Source organism: Athene cunicularia, assembly GCF_003259725.1.
Source record: "Athene cunicularia isolate RWA chromosome 4 unlocalized genomic scaffold, athCun1 chr4_part2, whole genome shotgun sequence".
NCBI classification, from domain to species: domain Eukaryota; kingdom Metazoa; phylum Chordata; class Aves; order Strigiformes; family Strigidae; genus Athene; species Athene cunicularia.
This window is the reverse complement of record NW_020799099.1, coordinates 10,099,117-10,116,020: the sequence shown is the minus strand read 5'-3', so window position 1 is coordinate 10,116,020 and position 16,904 is coordinate 10,099,117. Positions and strand designations below refer to the sequence as shown.

Here is a 16,904-nt window from a genome sequence, read left to right as displayed (position 1 = left end):
ACAGCTAAATATAAAAGTACCTAAGTCACACACATTGGTAGATTCAAAACCCAAACAACTTCCATTAAACAAAGAATAGAAGCGTAAAGGATTCTTTCAGCACTAACATTAAGCATACACCATACATCATAGCAGAAGTAAAACAGCATGAATAGGAAATCCTGATGTTAATAAAAACAAGTAAAAAAAATTAGTATAAAAATCAAGAGGTTTTGAAAGAACAAAATCCATTTACTTTCATCAAATTTGATTTGTATATTTAAATAAAATTCCTAAGAACAGTTTATGTGTACATATTATCCTCACCTAACACTGAAATATTTTATTTCAAAATTCACTTATCACACTAAGTGAAAGTAAGACAGATGAGAAACAGACTGCTAGCACTTATTTATTCCACCACAAAACAGGTTCTCATTTTCCCTCCATGGATTCTCAATACAACAAAAAAAGGCAATGGAGTGCAAACCAAAGAGAGACCTGAAGCTCTCAGAATTGCTGTTTATGTGTTCTAATGACCTCCGCTATTAAGGTAATTTTTCATTTATTAACAAGCATAAGAAAACAAGTTTTAGACAAACATGGAGCTTAACAATATTAGCAAAAAAACAAAGTAAAGCCACATTCACTGCTTACCTTGCTTTTATTTGGCTTTTTCTAGCAGCTGCCTCACTAGCTGTCATGGGTTCAGGAAGAGTTGAAGGGATAGGAGAATTCTTGGGAAAAATAAATTTGAATAAATTAAAAACCCAAAATCCTGAAATAAAAAAAATCATTACATATTCAAAACAAACACTTGGGTTCAAGTTTTTCATGTTACAAGGCTTCATGCAGAACTCATACTGCTGCAGATTAAAAGTATTTCAATTTAACAGTATTTCTCTGTTCTTTTACCTGAAGCAAAAGTAAAATAAAAACATTACTGGTCTGACTGTTTTGTCAACTACTTCATTCACACACTACCAACTATCAACAATAAAGTAAAACATTTTCTCCAAATGTTTTCCCATAACTGCACAGATATTTGTTTTATCCTCAAGTTCAGGAATAAATCAAAGCCTAACTTTTGGATAGAACAACAGTAGGGTTTTTTTGTCCATTCAGCTCTTACACCCCAACACAAATTCCAGAAAAACATGCCATATCTAAGCTTCTGTGGTACTTCAACTTAACCCCATCTCAGTCCAATTCCTGAATAAATTACATTTCACCTAAACCACATTTAACCAAGGAAAATAGCAGTTTTGGGGGAGGGAGAAGGTAGATTATCTCATTACACATGCACTGCCTCCTTACATAAACAACACAAATCTAAATTTAGTCACAGATAGTAGAGAAAGTCAATTATCAAATACTGCTTCTGAAGACTATCATCAGTACTGGAATTAGTCAAGACTTAGAGATAGACAGGCATACTTCCAACTTCCTCTTGAAAAGATAAGCTGCTGTCAAAGACCATATTCTGCACTGAGCCAGCCTCCCTTCTAACCTATAACAGTCATTCTTATATTCTCAGGAAACTTCAAGAGGGAGGGGTCAGGGGTGTCAATGTGCACATTTTTGTGCTGCTTTTCTTTGAAGGCAGCCATGGGTGCTAGAGGGGCAAGCACTACCAAAGGAAATCAACAGAAACTAGGGCACAGACTGTTGCTTTTACTGCTGTTTTAACACATCAGTGGAAAACACATACACACCAAACAGCTTCACTTTGTAAGAATACTCCAGGTCCTTCTACTTTTCTATGTCTGTCTCAGGGCAAAGGCTAAGTAAGCAGGCAATTCCTATTTGTAGGGGCAGGGAGAAAATCAATCAAGTAACAGAGACATTTTCAAGTCACCTGAGCAAGATGATACTACTCCTCCAATGAGTAACAAAGCAAATTCCCAAATTATGTTACATCAAGTTATGCTTCTGTTTCAGGATAAAGTCTTTGCATGAAAATACAGTTATTGCACCTCCTATTCACACATTACAACAGCGTAATGCAAAACCATTCAAACCACTTGAAATTTAGCCTTTACCTAGTAATAGCAAGTACTTCAAGGTTTTCTGCTTTACTTAAATTTCCAGCACTCACATTTACTGGGCACCTCCTTCTACAAGGATCAATGATAAAGGAATTCAAAGGGATCCCACTAACTTTATTCATCTCTGAAGGCAGAGTTTATTATAATTGACATTAGTGCCAAAATGAATTTTGAGACTGATTTTTCCGGATGCTTATCTTGAGAATCACTTTAAAATACTGGACATTATTGATGTGCCCCCAAATTCTATTGCACAATAATCAGATCTGTGAATGAGATGATCTTTGAAAGTTCAGACTTTCAACCGAAGTTCAAACTCGCACGGAAAGTAAGGGTAAGAATGCAGGCTAACCAAGGCACTATTCTGTTTGCCTTCCAGTTCACTGTAGTCCTTCCAATGGATTAAAATAATTGTTAAAGATGATTAAGAAAAAGGGTTTATCCAGAACATAAATGCTCTTCACACTACAGTGACAACATTAAACCTTCTATTGTCAAACAAGTTTAAGTTCTGTAGTATATTTCACATTAATTGTATTGGACAAGAGATTAGTAATGGTTAAAACCGTAAGTCAAGTATTGCGGCAGTATCCATGTAATTCATAGAGCAATCCTTCAAAATTAAAAAAAATACTTTGTTTAGAGAGCTAATGGCGCATGTATGCAATAGCAGGTTAAAGAGTACTCTGCTCTATGTTTTAAATATGAGCAAGGTTTATTAAGAAATTGATATAATCTCTCAGGTGATTTGATAGCTTTCTCTCAATGCTACCTACAATATACACTAAAAATATGGAAAAAAATTCAAGACTACTTACATTAATATTAGACACTGGACAATCCTTTTTGGCATGTTTAAAGGCAAAGGAAGATACTTGAAAGATATCAGGCCTCTGTTCTTGATCTGGTTCAAGCATATATCCTGCAGAAATTGATAAGACCAAATTATCACTGTTGGATATCAAAAAGCCTGTTGAGACAGCATGCCACCAGCAAGAAGAAATTCAGCAGCTCTGCCAAATGAGTTTACCCCAGAAAGAGTAATTTATTATATTGGTGGTTTGGATTTTTTAAATACTTTTTGTGAAGTCAAATTGGTTTTAGAGTCAAATACAGTTGCAGGAAATGTATGCTGTTTGATATTTTAACAGTTGTGGAAAGGGCAGCTAAACTTATGTAGTGATTAATAACTTCAAAAACAACAAAAAACCAACGTATATTACTAGAATCTTCTAAAGTTAATATAAAATTCACTGTAGCTAACAAGTTTCACAGATTGATGTAACTGCATCTGGCTATGGTTCTACATCTTTTGGCTTACAGGTTAAGTTGGCTATACACATTTTTGCATATTAAAAAAAAAAAAATAGTCCCACAATAAAAGACAAGAATTTCTGATGTCCCTTTCAAACATTACCTTCCCAAATTATTTTTCAAACAGAAGTAACTTAAGATTATTTACAGTATGACACAGAGGACAACCCAAAACCTTGCTTAAGTAACTGAAGAATCTAAATAAATGGTGAAAGATATTTTCTAAACAAGCCACGCCTCCAAAAATATGTTCAGCTACTTAAATTTCCTTAAGTTCTTGGTTTTGATGAAAAAATTGCACTACATTTCCAAAACTGTCCAGTAGTTCAGCCAACCTTAAACTAAAGTTTTGTAAAAAGAAATATTTTTTAAAAACAAATAAAATTTTAGATAGATCTCAGAATTTTACTCAAAGGCATTATTTCATGGCCAATGTAATTCATAGCATGTTTTATTTTTAATGGGTTTTACAAAACAGAGCAGATATAAGCTTGCAGTGACAGCACCATTGAGTGGAAACAGAATATATATGAATTGACAACTCTCTGCCACTTGATTCTGAAATGTTAGATTTATGAAGTGGAGAATGTTCAGCTTGTCACTCCCCACCCCCCACCTTGTGAAAGAGCTGAGACAAAGCCAGAAGTCCCTGAAATACCTTTTATGACCAGCTGCAGCTTTTTTTGGCTTCCATTCCAAATGGAAAGAAGGGAACTTTACATTATGAAATTCTTCCCCACCCACACATATTCCATGCCAGTATTGCTCATCTTGGCACAGCAGTTCATTGAATCTTAATAAATCAGCATTCATACTTATAAGGAGACAGGATTAAAACCTGTACTCTTCTAAAAGTAGCACTGTGACACAGAGAAAAGTATTTAATCACTTCAAAATTAATCTCATTTTGGCACTTAAGTATGTGCAGAAGGTAAACGCTTACCATGGTAACTGCTATTTCTCAGTTATGAATGTGTGCTCAAAAAAGTGGTATAATAGGAAATACCAAATCCAAACAACAGCATAAACTATGTGGTCAACTTAAATTATATAAGCTCCTATTCAAGTGTTCTGAATTTTTCATATTCTGTCAGTCATACTCTGTCAAGTTAACCTGCTCAAAATTGAAAACTAAGACAAGTGAAAATGCTCATTATTACTGTAAATATTAGATCCTGTATCTTTGTACCTGGATAACAATAAACACTAGCCTCAGCCTGCTGTTTTCCAAAATTTTCCTTCATACTCTGTGCTTTCAAAATTTTGTCAGAGTTCATGTCCAGCACTTTTGGTTACACAAACTTGATCTGATTTTTGTTCTGTTATAAACCACAAAACTACTATCAAATTCTCCCCAGTGCAACTAATCTCAGTACATTTATGTTTCTACACTACACCTGCACTTCAAATTCATCTAAGCACAACTGCCCAACTTAGAAAATACTGTTAACAGTCTGACATTCCATAGAAAATAAACAAGAGCAAAAAGGAAATATGAATAAATTAAGAACTATTCCTTTCCTTCCCCTTACCCCTCTGTGGGGTATCACCTAAGGAAAAAAAAAAAATCATCCAAGCCTCTCAAAGAAATCAAAAAGTTCTTTTAACTTCACCAAAGGTTTTCTGAGCTGAGAGGAACAATTTTATCCAGATAAATAAGAGTAAATTTAAACAATTTAGTCTTACCAGTGTTTTATTCCATTTCAATTCAAAGGTTACCAAACCCATTAAATGGCCAGAATACATCAGCCAATTTTAACATGTCACCTGTTCAGGAGAGAGATTTGTCTGTACTTCTTCCACCTGGCTCACTTCTAGCACCATTTCAAAGATGTTTCCTCTAGGTTTCTGAAATTCCTCTCTGGGTTGGCACCTCAGTTCCATACCCTGTGGTGCAGTCATCCATTGAACAAATGGATAAGCAAGCCTCCTTTCAAGGATAAGAGCAGGAGTTCCAAGACAGATAGTAGCCATGAGCAACTCCCACTGTTCACTCAAGAACCTAGCCAGTCTATACCATCCATCCAAGCACTCGCCTACATTAGCAGGATCTTCTGTGTTTTATTTGATTTACAAGGCAAAATCATCACCATGCTGCCCAGATACTTACTTATCAAACAGTGTATACTATGGGAGTATCGAGAATTGTCTGGAATGGTAAAGCTTCCATCGCAAATAGCAACTTGACTTTCTCCAAAGGGAAGTGAGAAGAAACAAAGTTTATACAGCAAGCAGCCAAGTGCCTGCAAAAAAAACCAAATACAGGCACTGTAAAGGAATGAGAATAAGCCTTTTATACAACAAAGCAGCACCAACAAGAAACAAATTGCATCCTAGCTACGGCTGATGCTTACACTGTTATGTAGAAGTTGCATTACGAAACACTGTGTTCATGTGACAAGTTGATATATAAAGCAGCTCTAAAAAGGCTTTCTTTCCCACTGACTCTTATGTTAGGCAATGAACTACCAAAATTAGAGCATACCCAAGGGCTGCATTCACATTGTTGTATCATTCAGAGATACCACTAGTGTTTCCACTGAATTTAGTCTTTATTTACTTCACACTACTTAATAAAAATACCTTTCCTTATCATGCCACCCACAGGTTTCCACAAGAAATCACTGGTCACTATCAAGTAGCAACCTGAGCAGACAAAACGGAAGAAAATTCTAAATCATGTCCTCCTTAACTCAAAACAATCATCACATACAGCATTCGTTTTATTTACAGAAGACACAACTACCAAAGATACCTGTACCATATTCTGTATTGTACAGCTGCATGTTACATTTCACTTTCAAAGAATTACTTTTTTAGTTAGTCAGTGATGCTTTTAACTTCCACCACCACCACCACCTTAATTCATATTTCATAGTATCTGATTTTTTGCTTACCCAGATATCTGCCTTGGTAGTAATTGGTTTTCCTCCATAAAGATTAATCATCTCAGGAGCTCTGTATGATAGCGTCGTATACCTAGCAGTATATAATTAGAATAGGACAAGAGATGAAAAGTGTGCCCCAGAACTGAAAGTGTGTTTCCCTGCATCTGCCATACATACACCATTCACACCCAAGTTTGAGATACGCACTTGGAATTGTCTTAAGCAATGCAAGCCATTTATTGCATTTGCAGCATCACAGAGTATCTGGAGTAGCCACCAAAAATTATCATACACATTAATAACGTTAAAAGCAAATTTTAGCTAATATTTATTTCCCCAGCACATGTCTTTTGCAAGTCACTTGGCTTAAATAGTGCAATAACCCATTATTTGAAAGATGAAATATAAGAGTCCTGCAGGGGTATCCATTATCACATCCTGAAGCATACAGAAAATAGACTTCAAAAAACTAACATCTTAAATAATTACTACACTGATAGTTAAAATATCTGTCAGAGCTGGAAAAAAAACCCATATCATTTTAAAACTTGTTAACAAGTAGTTTGTATTTATTCCTATGCAGCAGTTACCCTGAAGGGGCAAAACCACACTAGGACATATTTTCAGGAGTGTGCCTCTAATAAAATTTGAAATATTTTTCTTATCAGTCTTAGGATAATGAACATGAACCTTACTCTATAAGTAAGATTCTATGTAAACCCACTTCAGCACTTACTTACATCAGTTCTTTCTCTCTCATACCATTAGTTGTATTAAAATAAAACAAACTCAAAATATGAAACTTCTGAAATGGCCAGTAGCCATACATATGTTCAACAACTGATTTTCAAAACAGCATGCTTTTTTCCAACAGTTCTATTCTGAAGAGTCTCGGTTTTACAAAAACAATTTGTGAATAAATGGAAGAAAATCTACTTTACCAAATATTTCCACTGTTTTACTATATTTATGTCAACATTAGTTCAAAGTCAATCATTAATTTAAATTCATATTAATACAAGATACACGTACACTGCACAATAATACTTGAGAGTTTCCTAGCAGCACAATCATTGTTTACCATCGCCACTTAAAACTGAACTTACTTTTTAATTTCTTCTTCAACCACATTAACACCATCTTTTTGAGGATTCAGATATTTGTTGGTAGCACTGCCAAAATCACAGAGAACATAGTTCCCATTATCGTTTAACAATATGTTCTCCACCTTGAAAGGAAATCAACACACAGAAACATTAGATGAAAATAATTACATTTATTTCCAAGTGAACTGTTACTACCCATTCTCACACACAAACAGGAAAGTTTTCTGAAAAATCAATTAATAGAGTTGGCATTAGCAGTAAGTGATGTCTTACAGTTTAGTTTCTCTGTTTACAGCTCCACCAACAGCAAGTGCCCCCCTAATTAGAAGTCAGTCAGTGAAATACCTCCTATATTCTCAGTCCTTTTTAAGTAGGCCATTGATTTTAACCTAGATGTTCCTTTTTATGAAATTCATACCTTTAGATCCCGGTGAACTATAGGTGTTTTGCACTGATGCAACCGGGCAACAGCTTCACAGGTATCACAAAATATTCTCATTACTTCTGACTCAGTAAAGCCTGTCTGCAGACGCTGATTCATTTGATTCACAACTTGCCCAGCTAAAGGAACAAGGTAATTATTTAATTGTCTTTTTTAGTAATTCTTATCATGTACAGAGACTTACTGATATGCACAAAGTCCACAAATAAGACACAAGGAAGTCTTCCACAGTTGCTGTATTTAAATAAATATGTGTTTTTATTTAAATAAATAAATGTTTTTCCAAATGTGCACTCTTGTATCATCCTACATAGAAAAATTATTGTCTCAAGTGAGGGGAAAAAAAGTCCCTATGACTGAAACCTGTTCGGGACAAATTGTCACAAACATCTAACACAAAAATAGCAGAAGGAGAATAGCAGTGAAAAATTTGCCAATCTTTCCTATTTAATTACGTTCCAGCTACATGTCGATTAGCACAAAGAGCAAAACACTTTCACTTTATACTTATACAATTTCCTCATTTCTAATCATATTTAATTAAAGCCATGTGAAACTTTTTTTACATTTTCTCAGTGTTCAACAGCTCAGTGCCGAAGTAGCAAACACAAACAGAAAAGCAAAGAGCTAATTAGATTCCAGCTGTGAGATTATATATATATATTAACCTTTTATTTTAAGTGAACAATTCTAACTAAAAATCCCAGGCGATAAGCAAAAACATTTTCCCTGCATTTACTCCAAAAATCTAAGACATGTCTCTTACCTCGACAGTACTCCATGAGAATGAGTACCTCCCAAACGTTATCACTTATAGTGTTAACAGCACAATCCAAATAGCTCACAATATTCTTGTGCCCAGATAACTCTTTCTGAAAAAGAAAATGCACACTGCATTTCAGCAAAGAAATATGTAAACAAAGATAAGATAGTACAAGTTTTCAGACAAGCATTTAAGATTTCAAGTTAGCCTCTGTCCCACATCCACTACTCTTGAGAAAGGAACTGCAATCACTGAATATAAGCTTCTTCCTGTCAGCAATGCTAGAGTGACTGCTACATATCAAACAGAATGCAATTACTATTCAGAAAAAAAAAAAACAAAAACAACATTTACGTGTTTCTTGTTGGACAGTGCAAACAAACATGAATTGCTGCATTCTAAAACAATGTTTTGAAGCAGTAATAGCTATAGCCTTTATGTGCAACAGATACAGAAGGATCGAGCTACTCATGCCCATCCTAAGCTAAATTGAAAATCCATCTATCAGTTATTAAAAAAGATATCTGGAAAAAAGCCACAACTTCTGTAGTCTGAACTATTAAAAGTTTTAACAGAAGAGCAACTGAAGGTGTCCCCAAAGGAAAAAAAAAACCAAACACCACACAAAAAAACCAAACAACTTCCAAGAGCCATTTTATATATAGAATTAAGCAATGCTTATTTCACATGACAACTATACAAGTGTTGTCATCTGTACTACAGTTTCTGCCTATAAAATAACTTAATCCTAACATAGAAGTGCTTCATATCAGATAATTAAATAGGTTCTGCTATGATTAGAACACATGTAAGATAGAAGTGTATGGAAATAAATAGTCTGCTATCTGCTGGAAGGCAATACAACACATTTTCTCTTGCCTAATCAGCAACTGGGGTTTTTTTGTTTTGGTTTGTTTATTTTAATTTTTTTTTTAACCTGTCAAGTAATCATAAACCCAAGTGTGTCTGATGAAACCTTCTACTTTCCCCTTACTTGCCAGTCATCTGCTGAAAAACAACAGAAACTATGATAACGTAGGGGAGTTCAGCTATGTACGTACCAGTTACCTAAACACTAGACTAACAACTTCAAGAAGGTTCTTAAACCTACTCAGGATGACAATACTTGGGGAAGCCATCAGCAGCATCATTCAGCAAACAGAGCTGTGGCACACAGAAGCCTTAAGAATTTGAGTTGCCACTGCAGAACTGGAAGAAATTACTTTCACTTGGGAACCAGATGTACTGGCCAAATTGACCATGCTATCAAATACATTTCTAACAACTGCTTTAGAAGTTTATTACACACCAACCCTATTATGCACCAACTCAGTTTATTACACATCAATTCAGCATTCATTTCTGAAACAGTGCAAAGTCAGGACTGCAAGGTCAAAAGAAAATTGTCACTGAAGAGATCTTTCATGTACATTACAAATTAATACATTCTTCAGTTAAAAATAATGGGCTTCTTACCATAATTGTGATTTCTCTCTTGCATATGTTGAGGTCTGGCACATTATTAACATACATTCGTTTCAGTGCGCAACGTATCCCACCATGGGTACGTACCAGAAACACAGTTGAGAAGCCACCTGGAAAAAACAATTACAAGCAAATGAAGCTACTTGAGTTTTTGCTATTCCTCTAGCCAGCATCACTACACACTAAAAAATTAGTAAGAAAGTCTGTGTCAGTCATGGAGTGAGGGAGTAATTGACACTTAAAAAGTTGAATATTTCCCACCTCAGTCCATTTCATATAGGTGAAGTACTCTTCACAAAAACATAAGGATACTACTATTTTGTTACAATATTAAACAAACGTGTTTTAAAAGCATTTTCACATTCAAATAAACTTATAAAGCCTAGTGCAAACTATGTATTCAGGTGTCAGTCCTGAAGTACTTTCAGAGTCATCCAAAAACCTGAAAAAAGTGACAGTATTCTCCAGAAATTCATAATTTCTAAGTCTCCCAGATCTTGATAAAGGTTATGCCATACACCTACATTTAAAAAAAATCTAAAAATAAAAATACTACGAGAAAGTCTTGAGGGATACTGAATTAGTCATGCAACTTTTCAGCATCACCTAAAGACAGCTAGAATATCACTGCAGTCACAGACACTGCAAGCAATCAGCTGTTTTTAAACACATACTAAATACAGAGTTAAGAACAAAACACCTTCCCACAGTTAGTCCTATCAGAAGTCCAACAGCAGCATGAACTGCGAGCCATATACTCGAACCCACCTCTCAGCTTCCCAAAATGAAGTTTTTCTTCTCTTCATTAGTAGAGAATAATCATGCAGACTGGAATTATACACAGAAGCAAAGTGAAACAGCCTACACATAAAGTACTTCCAAACACTCAGGCAAATGAAAGGGAAAAGCAACACTCTCCTGTCTGTCTTCTGTTAGTCTTAACTACTGCTCAAGGCCTCAAGCAGATTATAGCAGCATCACCTCAAGGTTCACACGCACAGCTTTCCCACAGTTTTAAGAAATGTGCCACATAGAAGAGCTCACATAAATCCATGCTTTCCTTAATTGATTGCTATCTGATGGTAAGCCAACTATTACCATGGGAACTTTTAATTAGTGCAAACACTCAGGTATACAATCAGGACAAAGATATAAATTAGAACAATTAACTACTCCGATAATCAGGCAGCCAATTGAAATGCATGTGTTTCATGTTTCCTGATATGATCTGCAAGCAGCATTTAAGTATAATACACCTTATTTGACACAAGCCTCGTGTGCTTGAACAAATGTGCAAGTAACAATTCACAACTAACTGAAGAAGCTAAATTTTATCAGAAAAGTTCCTGAATATTAAATAGCTATTATTTTTTAACTTAATTCCTCATTTAGCTAAATGAGATGCCACGCTGTCAAAACAGAATTACTGCCAACTTTAATACAAAAGCCTAAATTCTGCAAAATTATTATACTCAACCCAGTTTACATAGGGCCTTCCCAAAACATTAATAGGACACCCTCTCAAGCTTCTCAAGTTGTAATGCCAAGCTCCAGCTGAGGTTGAAACGATCCTATAGGGCTCCTCTAATACCAGCCTGGGGAATTACATTAAGAGTGATGTGAAGACCTTCATTAGTGGAAGAATTTTTGTACTACCCTCTCAGTAAAGGCACCTCTTTTTTAAGCACCAGTACTTGACCAAAAAATACAAAGCAGTACTCGGGTAAAGCACAAAAGTCTAACAATTAGGAGACAAAAATAACCTCTTGGCTTTTTAACAAGTTTTATAGCCTTAAAATTCTCTGTGACTAGCAGGAAAACAAGAACAAAATGCCTCATTTCAAGTTTCCCCAACAATTGTTTTTATGTAACCAAAGCAGACTTGACTGGGTAAAGACAATCAATCATTAGGAAGTGGGAAAAAAATCTAAATACTCAGACAACTGCTCTTCTTGCCATTAGGTGGCAATATTAACCAATACTCGAACCCTGAAAGAGCCATAAAAGCAGACCTATTTTACCAGTAAGTATGTATGTAACCTTGAATGGATTTCCATTAATAAATATCACTGCTATAAAAATCCTTTAAAAGAACCAAATCGCATAACTGTGAAAAAAACATGAATAAGTATATAAATATTTACAGGAAAATTAAGTCACCAATCTACTGGGAATCTTGATCCAACAAAACCCTGAAAAATTAAACTTTAAAGCTTTTTTTCAGTTGTTTCTGATGTTAAACTTCTCACTGAAAGCACCAAAGCAAGCAATAATCAGTGCTAAAACATTCATAAAAAACTCTTACTAAACATTGTTATCCAGAGTCAGGGGAAGGAGTTGGGTACATAAATGGCCTTGTCCTATACAGAAACACCACCAGAAATGAGCAGTTGCTTTGCCCAGAGATTGCTGAACAGAACTACACTTCTACATATTTCTCAGCACAGGAGCTGCATTTCACAAACACTTTCAGAAGCTGAAAAAAATCTTCTGTTATTTCCACTCAGTTTTCCATAATACAACCCATACAAAACAAGCTTAAAACAAAACTGTCATAAGCTATGACACATAAAGGAGGTTCCAGATATTAAGCCACCACCTTCTCTACACACTTCCATTCACAGAATCATCTAGGTTAGAAAAGACTTTTAAGATCATCCAGTCCAACCATTAACCTAACATTAACAGTTCCCAACTACACCAGATCCCTCAGCACTCTGTCAACCCGACTCTTAAACACCTCCAGGGATGGGGACTCCACCACCTCCCTGGGAAGCCCATTCCAACACTCAACAACCCGTTCTGTAAAGAAATGCTTCCTAATATCTAGTCTAAACCTTCCCTGGTGCAACTTGAGGCCATTCCCTCTTGTCCTATCGCTTATCACTTGGTTAAAGAGGCTCATCCCCAACTCTCTGCAACCTCCTTTTAGGTAGCTGTAGAGGGCGATGAGGTCTCCCCTCAGCCCCCTCTTCTCCAGACTAAACACCCCCAAGTTCCCTCAGCCGCTCCTCGTACGACCTGTGCTCCAGACCCTGCACCAGCTTCGTTGCCCTTCTCTGGACACGCTCAAGTCATTCAATGTCTTTTTTGTAGTGAGGGGCCCAAAACTGAACACAGGAATCGAGGTGCGGCCTCACCAGTGCCGAGTACAGGGGTCAGATCCCTTCCCTGTCCCTGCTGGCCACGCTATTGCTGACACAAGCCAGGATGCCATTGGCCTTCTTGGCCCCCTGGGCACACTGCTGGCTCCTGTTCATCAGGCTGTCAATCACTCACACACACACACACACGGGCAGCCCCCGGCATTTGGCCTTATGGAAACTCCTCCAGTTGGTCTCAGCCCATGGCTCCAGCCTGTCCAGGTCTCTCTGCAGAGCCTCCCTGCCCTCGAGCAGATCAACACTCCCACCCAACTTGGTGTCATCTGCAAAGTGAGGATGCACTCAATCCCCTCATCTAGATCATCAATAAAGATGTTAAACTGGAGTGGCCCCAAAAACTGAGATCTGGGGAACACCACTCGTGACCAGCCACCAACTGGATTTATCTCTGTTCACCACAACTCTTTGGGCCCGGCCATCCAGCCAGTTTTATCTAACTAAGTGTATGCACATCCAAGCCACAAGCAGCCAGTTTTGCCAGAAGAATGCTGTGGGAAACAGTGTTAAAGGCCTTATGGAAGTCAAGGTAGACAGCATCCACAACCTTTCCCTCCTCCAATAAGCAGGTTGTCCTGTTGTAGAAGGAGATCAGATTTGTCAAGCAGGACCTGCCTTTCATAAACCCATGCTGACTAGACCTGGTTCTTTACCACCCATCACAATTCCGGCTGCCTTCTTAAATTCCTGATACAGTCAAGTCACAACTCCCCCACAGCACACCACAAGTACCTCCCCATCTTCCCACAGACAAGAAGTGCTGCAGTTGGACCCTTGACAGGCATGCAGGCATTAACTGACTAGCACATATTCTTCACTTATTGGGCAGCAAGCAACAGCTTTGCCAACTTTGAGGCCTTTTCATCAAAAAGCAACATAACTTTGGGTGGTCTTATTTATGAGAGCATCAAAATTTACAGCACCTTTGTTTAAAAATTGACAGAATGGGCACAAGCGACCAAGTGTAATAACCTAGCAAACTGCATACATGCTCAGGCTGTCTGCAGGTTTGGCAATACAATTCTATGAACCTCATCACCCTTAGCTACTTCATTATTTCAGTGTAGCAAGTCCTTTAGCTTACTTGTCAGTAAATAATTTTAGACACCATCTAAAAATTGCCACTAACATATTCAAGACAACCATACATAAGGCTACCAGGCATAGACAGAGAACATAACATCACAGTCCCATTTTTGACACCTTTGTTCCATATCCTCAAGAACCAACTCAAATGTAAATTGAAGGGCCACAGAAAAAGCAACTACAGAAACCATAGGGTAACAGTCAGCACTCCAGACCTGAGCATGGGACTGACTGCACTTCTGAGGACACTCAAGTGCAAAGCAAAAGCATACACACAAAAAAGTAGTACCTTTTCACATGGTGACAGCAGCACTGCATTTAGCCAGCCTGTTGGCCTACAATATTGTTGGCCTACAATAACTTTTCAAGAATATCCCACAGCCTTGCTGAGTGTGAATCAGTGAGGCACTACATCTGTGGGCCTCACAACCAAGTCTCATCTGTTACACTCTGACCTTGCCACAGAGAGCCATCAGGATGCTATTTTCCCCTCATAATACAGACATACTTCTAGCGGTGTGTTGTACAGTTTGAAATCAATTATCTCTATACCCTTTTCCAGAGTTGACATTTTGTACTGGTTTTAGCTGGAATAGAGTTGAATGTCTTCACAGTAGTTTATATGGGGCTATGTTTTGGATTTGTGCTGGAAATAGCCTTGATAACACACTGATGTTTTAGTTACTGCTGAATGGTGATTATAGAACACCAAGGCTTTGCCTGCTCTTCACACTACCCAACCCACCAGGAGGCTGAGGGTGCACAGAAAGCTGGGAGGGGACATAGCCAAGACAGCTGACCCTGAATGACCCAAAGGATATTCCAGAACATACAACATGGTGCTCAGCAATAAATGCTGGGGAAAGAAGGAGGAAGCAAGGGACATTGAGAGTTATCACATTTGTCTTCCCAAGTAACTGTTACACATGATGGAGCCCTGCTTTCCTGGAGATAGCTGAACAACTGCCTGCCCATGCGAAGTGGTGAATGGACTCCTTGGTTTTTGCTTTGCTTGCATGCACAGCTTTTGCTTTATCTATTAAAATGTCTCCAGCTCAACCCACAAATGTTCTCACTTTTGCTCTTTCAATTGTCTCCCCCATCCCACTGGGGGTGAAGGACTGAGCAGCTGTGTGGGGCTGAGTTGCCATCCAGGCTTAAACTACAAAAGTCTCAATCTTCTTTTTCCATTGAACTCATTCAAGACTTAAGTACTCAAAAATTATGCAGGACAGTCACATTGCATAAATCACTTTTCCTCGAAATACTTGCTCAAAAGCCTTTCTATAGCATCTATGATTATATAAATCAGTAGATACTTAGCAGAATTAAAACCCTGAAGCTTTGACAGATAAACTAATTACAAAGCTCAGCAAGTTACTCTTTACCTTGAGCGTCATTTCTTTCATCTTAATCATCCACTTTTGAGATCTTATTAAAAAGCTAACTAGCAATGTTTTGTTTTATTTGAGGTTTTGGGGGGGAGGGGGTTTAAACAAAATCCTATATCAGCCACATTTTCTAGTCTGGTTTTTTTCCTATGCATATTTAAGGTCAACCTTGAAAAATTTCACAGGCCTCGACTTTCGATATATGCTTTACCATGTTACACTCCTGAAACTCCAACTAAGAAACAGCATAGCTGTCAGAATTCAAAATATCCTATTTGCTTACTCAGGTAGAACAAAATTAGGCTGGAGAATCTTCCAGTGCCTTTACCATCTTTCAGACTGCTGACAACCATTTTGTGAAGACAGACTAGAAGAATATCAACAAAGGTATTCTGAACAAAGTCACACGTATTTTAGATACACAGTAAGATTTTTTTAATATACCATTAAGAAACACCATTCCTCCAGCTGATGAGCTACTCACCACATACTCAAGTCTCAGACAAACAGAACAAATTCATGAGCGGAAGGATTTTATCTGTATAGGAATATGCAATAACCACTACCCACACCTATAAATGCCAAACCAGCTACTACAGACACTCTCAAAACCATCATGTTATAAAAGCTTCTCTACAAATGGATTAAAACCTGTCTCTTAAAGAGAGGCGGCCAAGTTTTAACATCAATTTCAATTTAGATACAAATAAATAATTTTAAAAAGTTTTTATAAAGCTAAGAGTTATATAAAAGCGTATTTTCAATTACAATAGTCACACACCTTTTTCCTATACATTTCAGAAACCTGAAATGAATGAAAAAAATAAATGTGGTAAGCAACAGGTACCCACTCGTTCTTTTGTACCTGCACAATCTCGACTTCTTCAACAACCAAATATAATCTTGAGTTTAAAAACGGAAGCTTTGGAAAAAACTAACCCTTTAGAACTGTAAGCTGTAAGAGGAGTTGTAAGGCCAACATGACTGCCTCCATTATGGCACAGTTTCAGAACCGGCATTACATTTATTATGTAAAGTTGTTCTTAATAAAGCTGAATAACTTAAAGAATAGTCTATTTCTAATTTGAAGCCAGTTCACAAGTTCGGTTCTCAGAGTCCTATGACCTTAGCCAGCAAGATGGCCTTGCGTCCCTCTCTCCACCGAACTGGATAAACAGGTTGAAGTACAAATTATTTTCCAGTGACCCATCTACCCACGCATATGCTGCTAAATCTTTTTT

At 37.1% G+C, this 16,904-nt stretch overlaps 1 protein-coding gene across 3 annotated transcripts in view; it reads right to left on the bottom strand.

Moving 5' to 3' along the window:
- The window catches only part of BMP2K (BMP2 inducible kinase), a 64,887-nt gene that overhangs the window by 29,386 nt on the left and 18,597 nt on the right, over positions 1 to 16,904 (bottom strand). For all 3 annotated transcript variants that reach the window (XR_003398309.1, XM_026847768.1, XM_026847767.1), the window contains exons 2-9: positions 10,017 to 10,135; positions 8,544 to 8,649; positions 7,754 to 7,896; positions 7,336 to 7,457; positions 6,239 to 6,320; positions 5,452 to 5,584; positions 2,846 to 2,949; positions 637 to 716 (exon numbers count right to left, since the gene is read on the bottom strand). Coding sequence is in view for 2 of the 3 variants with exons in the window: in XM_026847768.1 (XP_026703569.1) it covers positions 637 to 716; positions 2,846 to 2,949; positions 5,452 to 5,584; positions 6,239 to 6,320; positions 7,336 to 7,457; positions 7,754 to 7,896; positions 8,544 to 8,649; positions 10,017 to 10,135 (889 nt within the window). In the remaining variant the exon portion in view is untranslated. The remainder of the gene's footprint in view (positions 1 to 636; positions 717 to 2,845; positions 2,950 to 5,451; positions 5,585 to 6,238; positions 6,321 to 7,335; positions 7,458 to 7,753; positions 7,897 to 8,543; positions 8,650 to 10,016; positions 10,136 to 16,904) is intronic.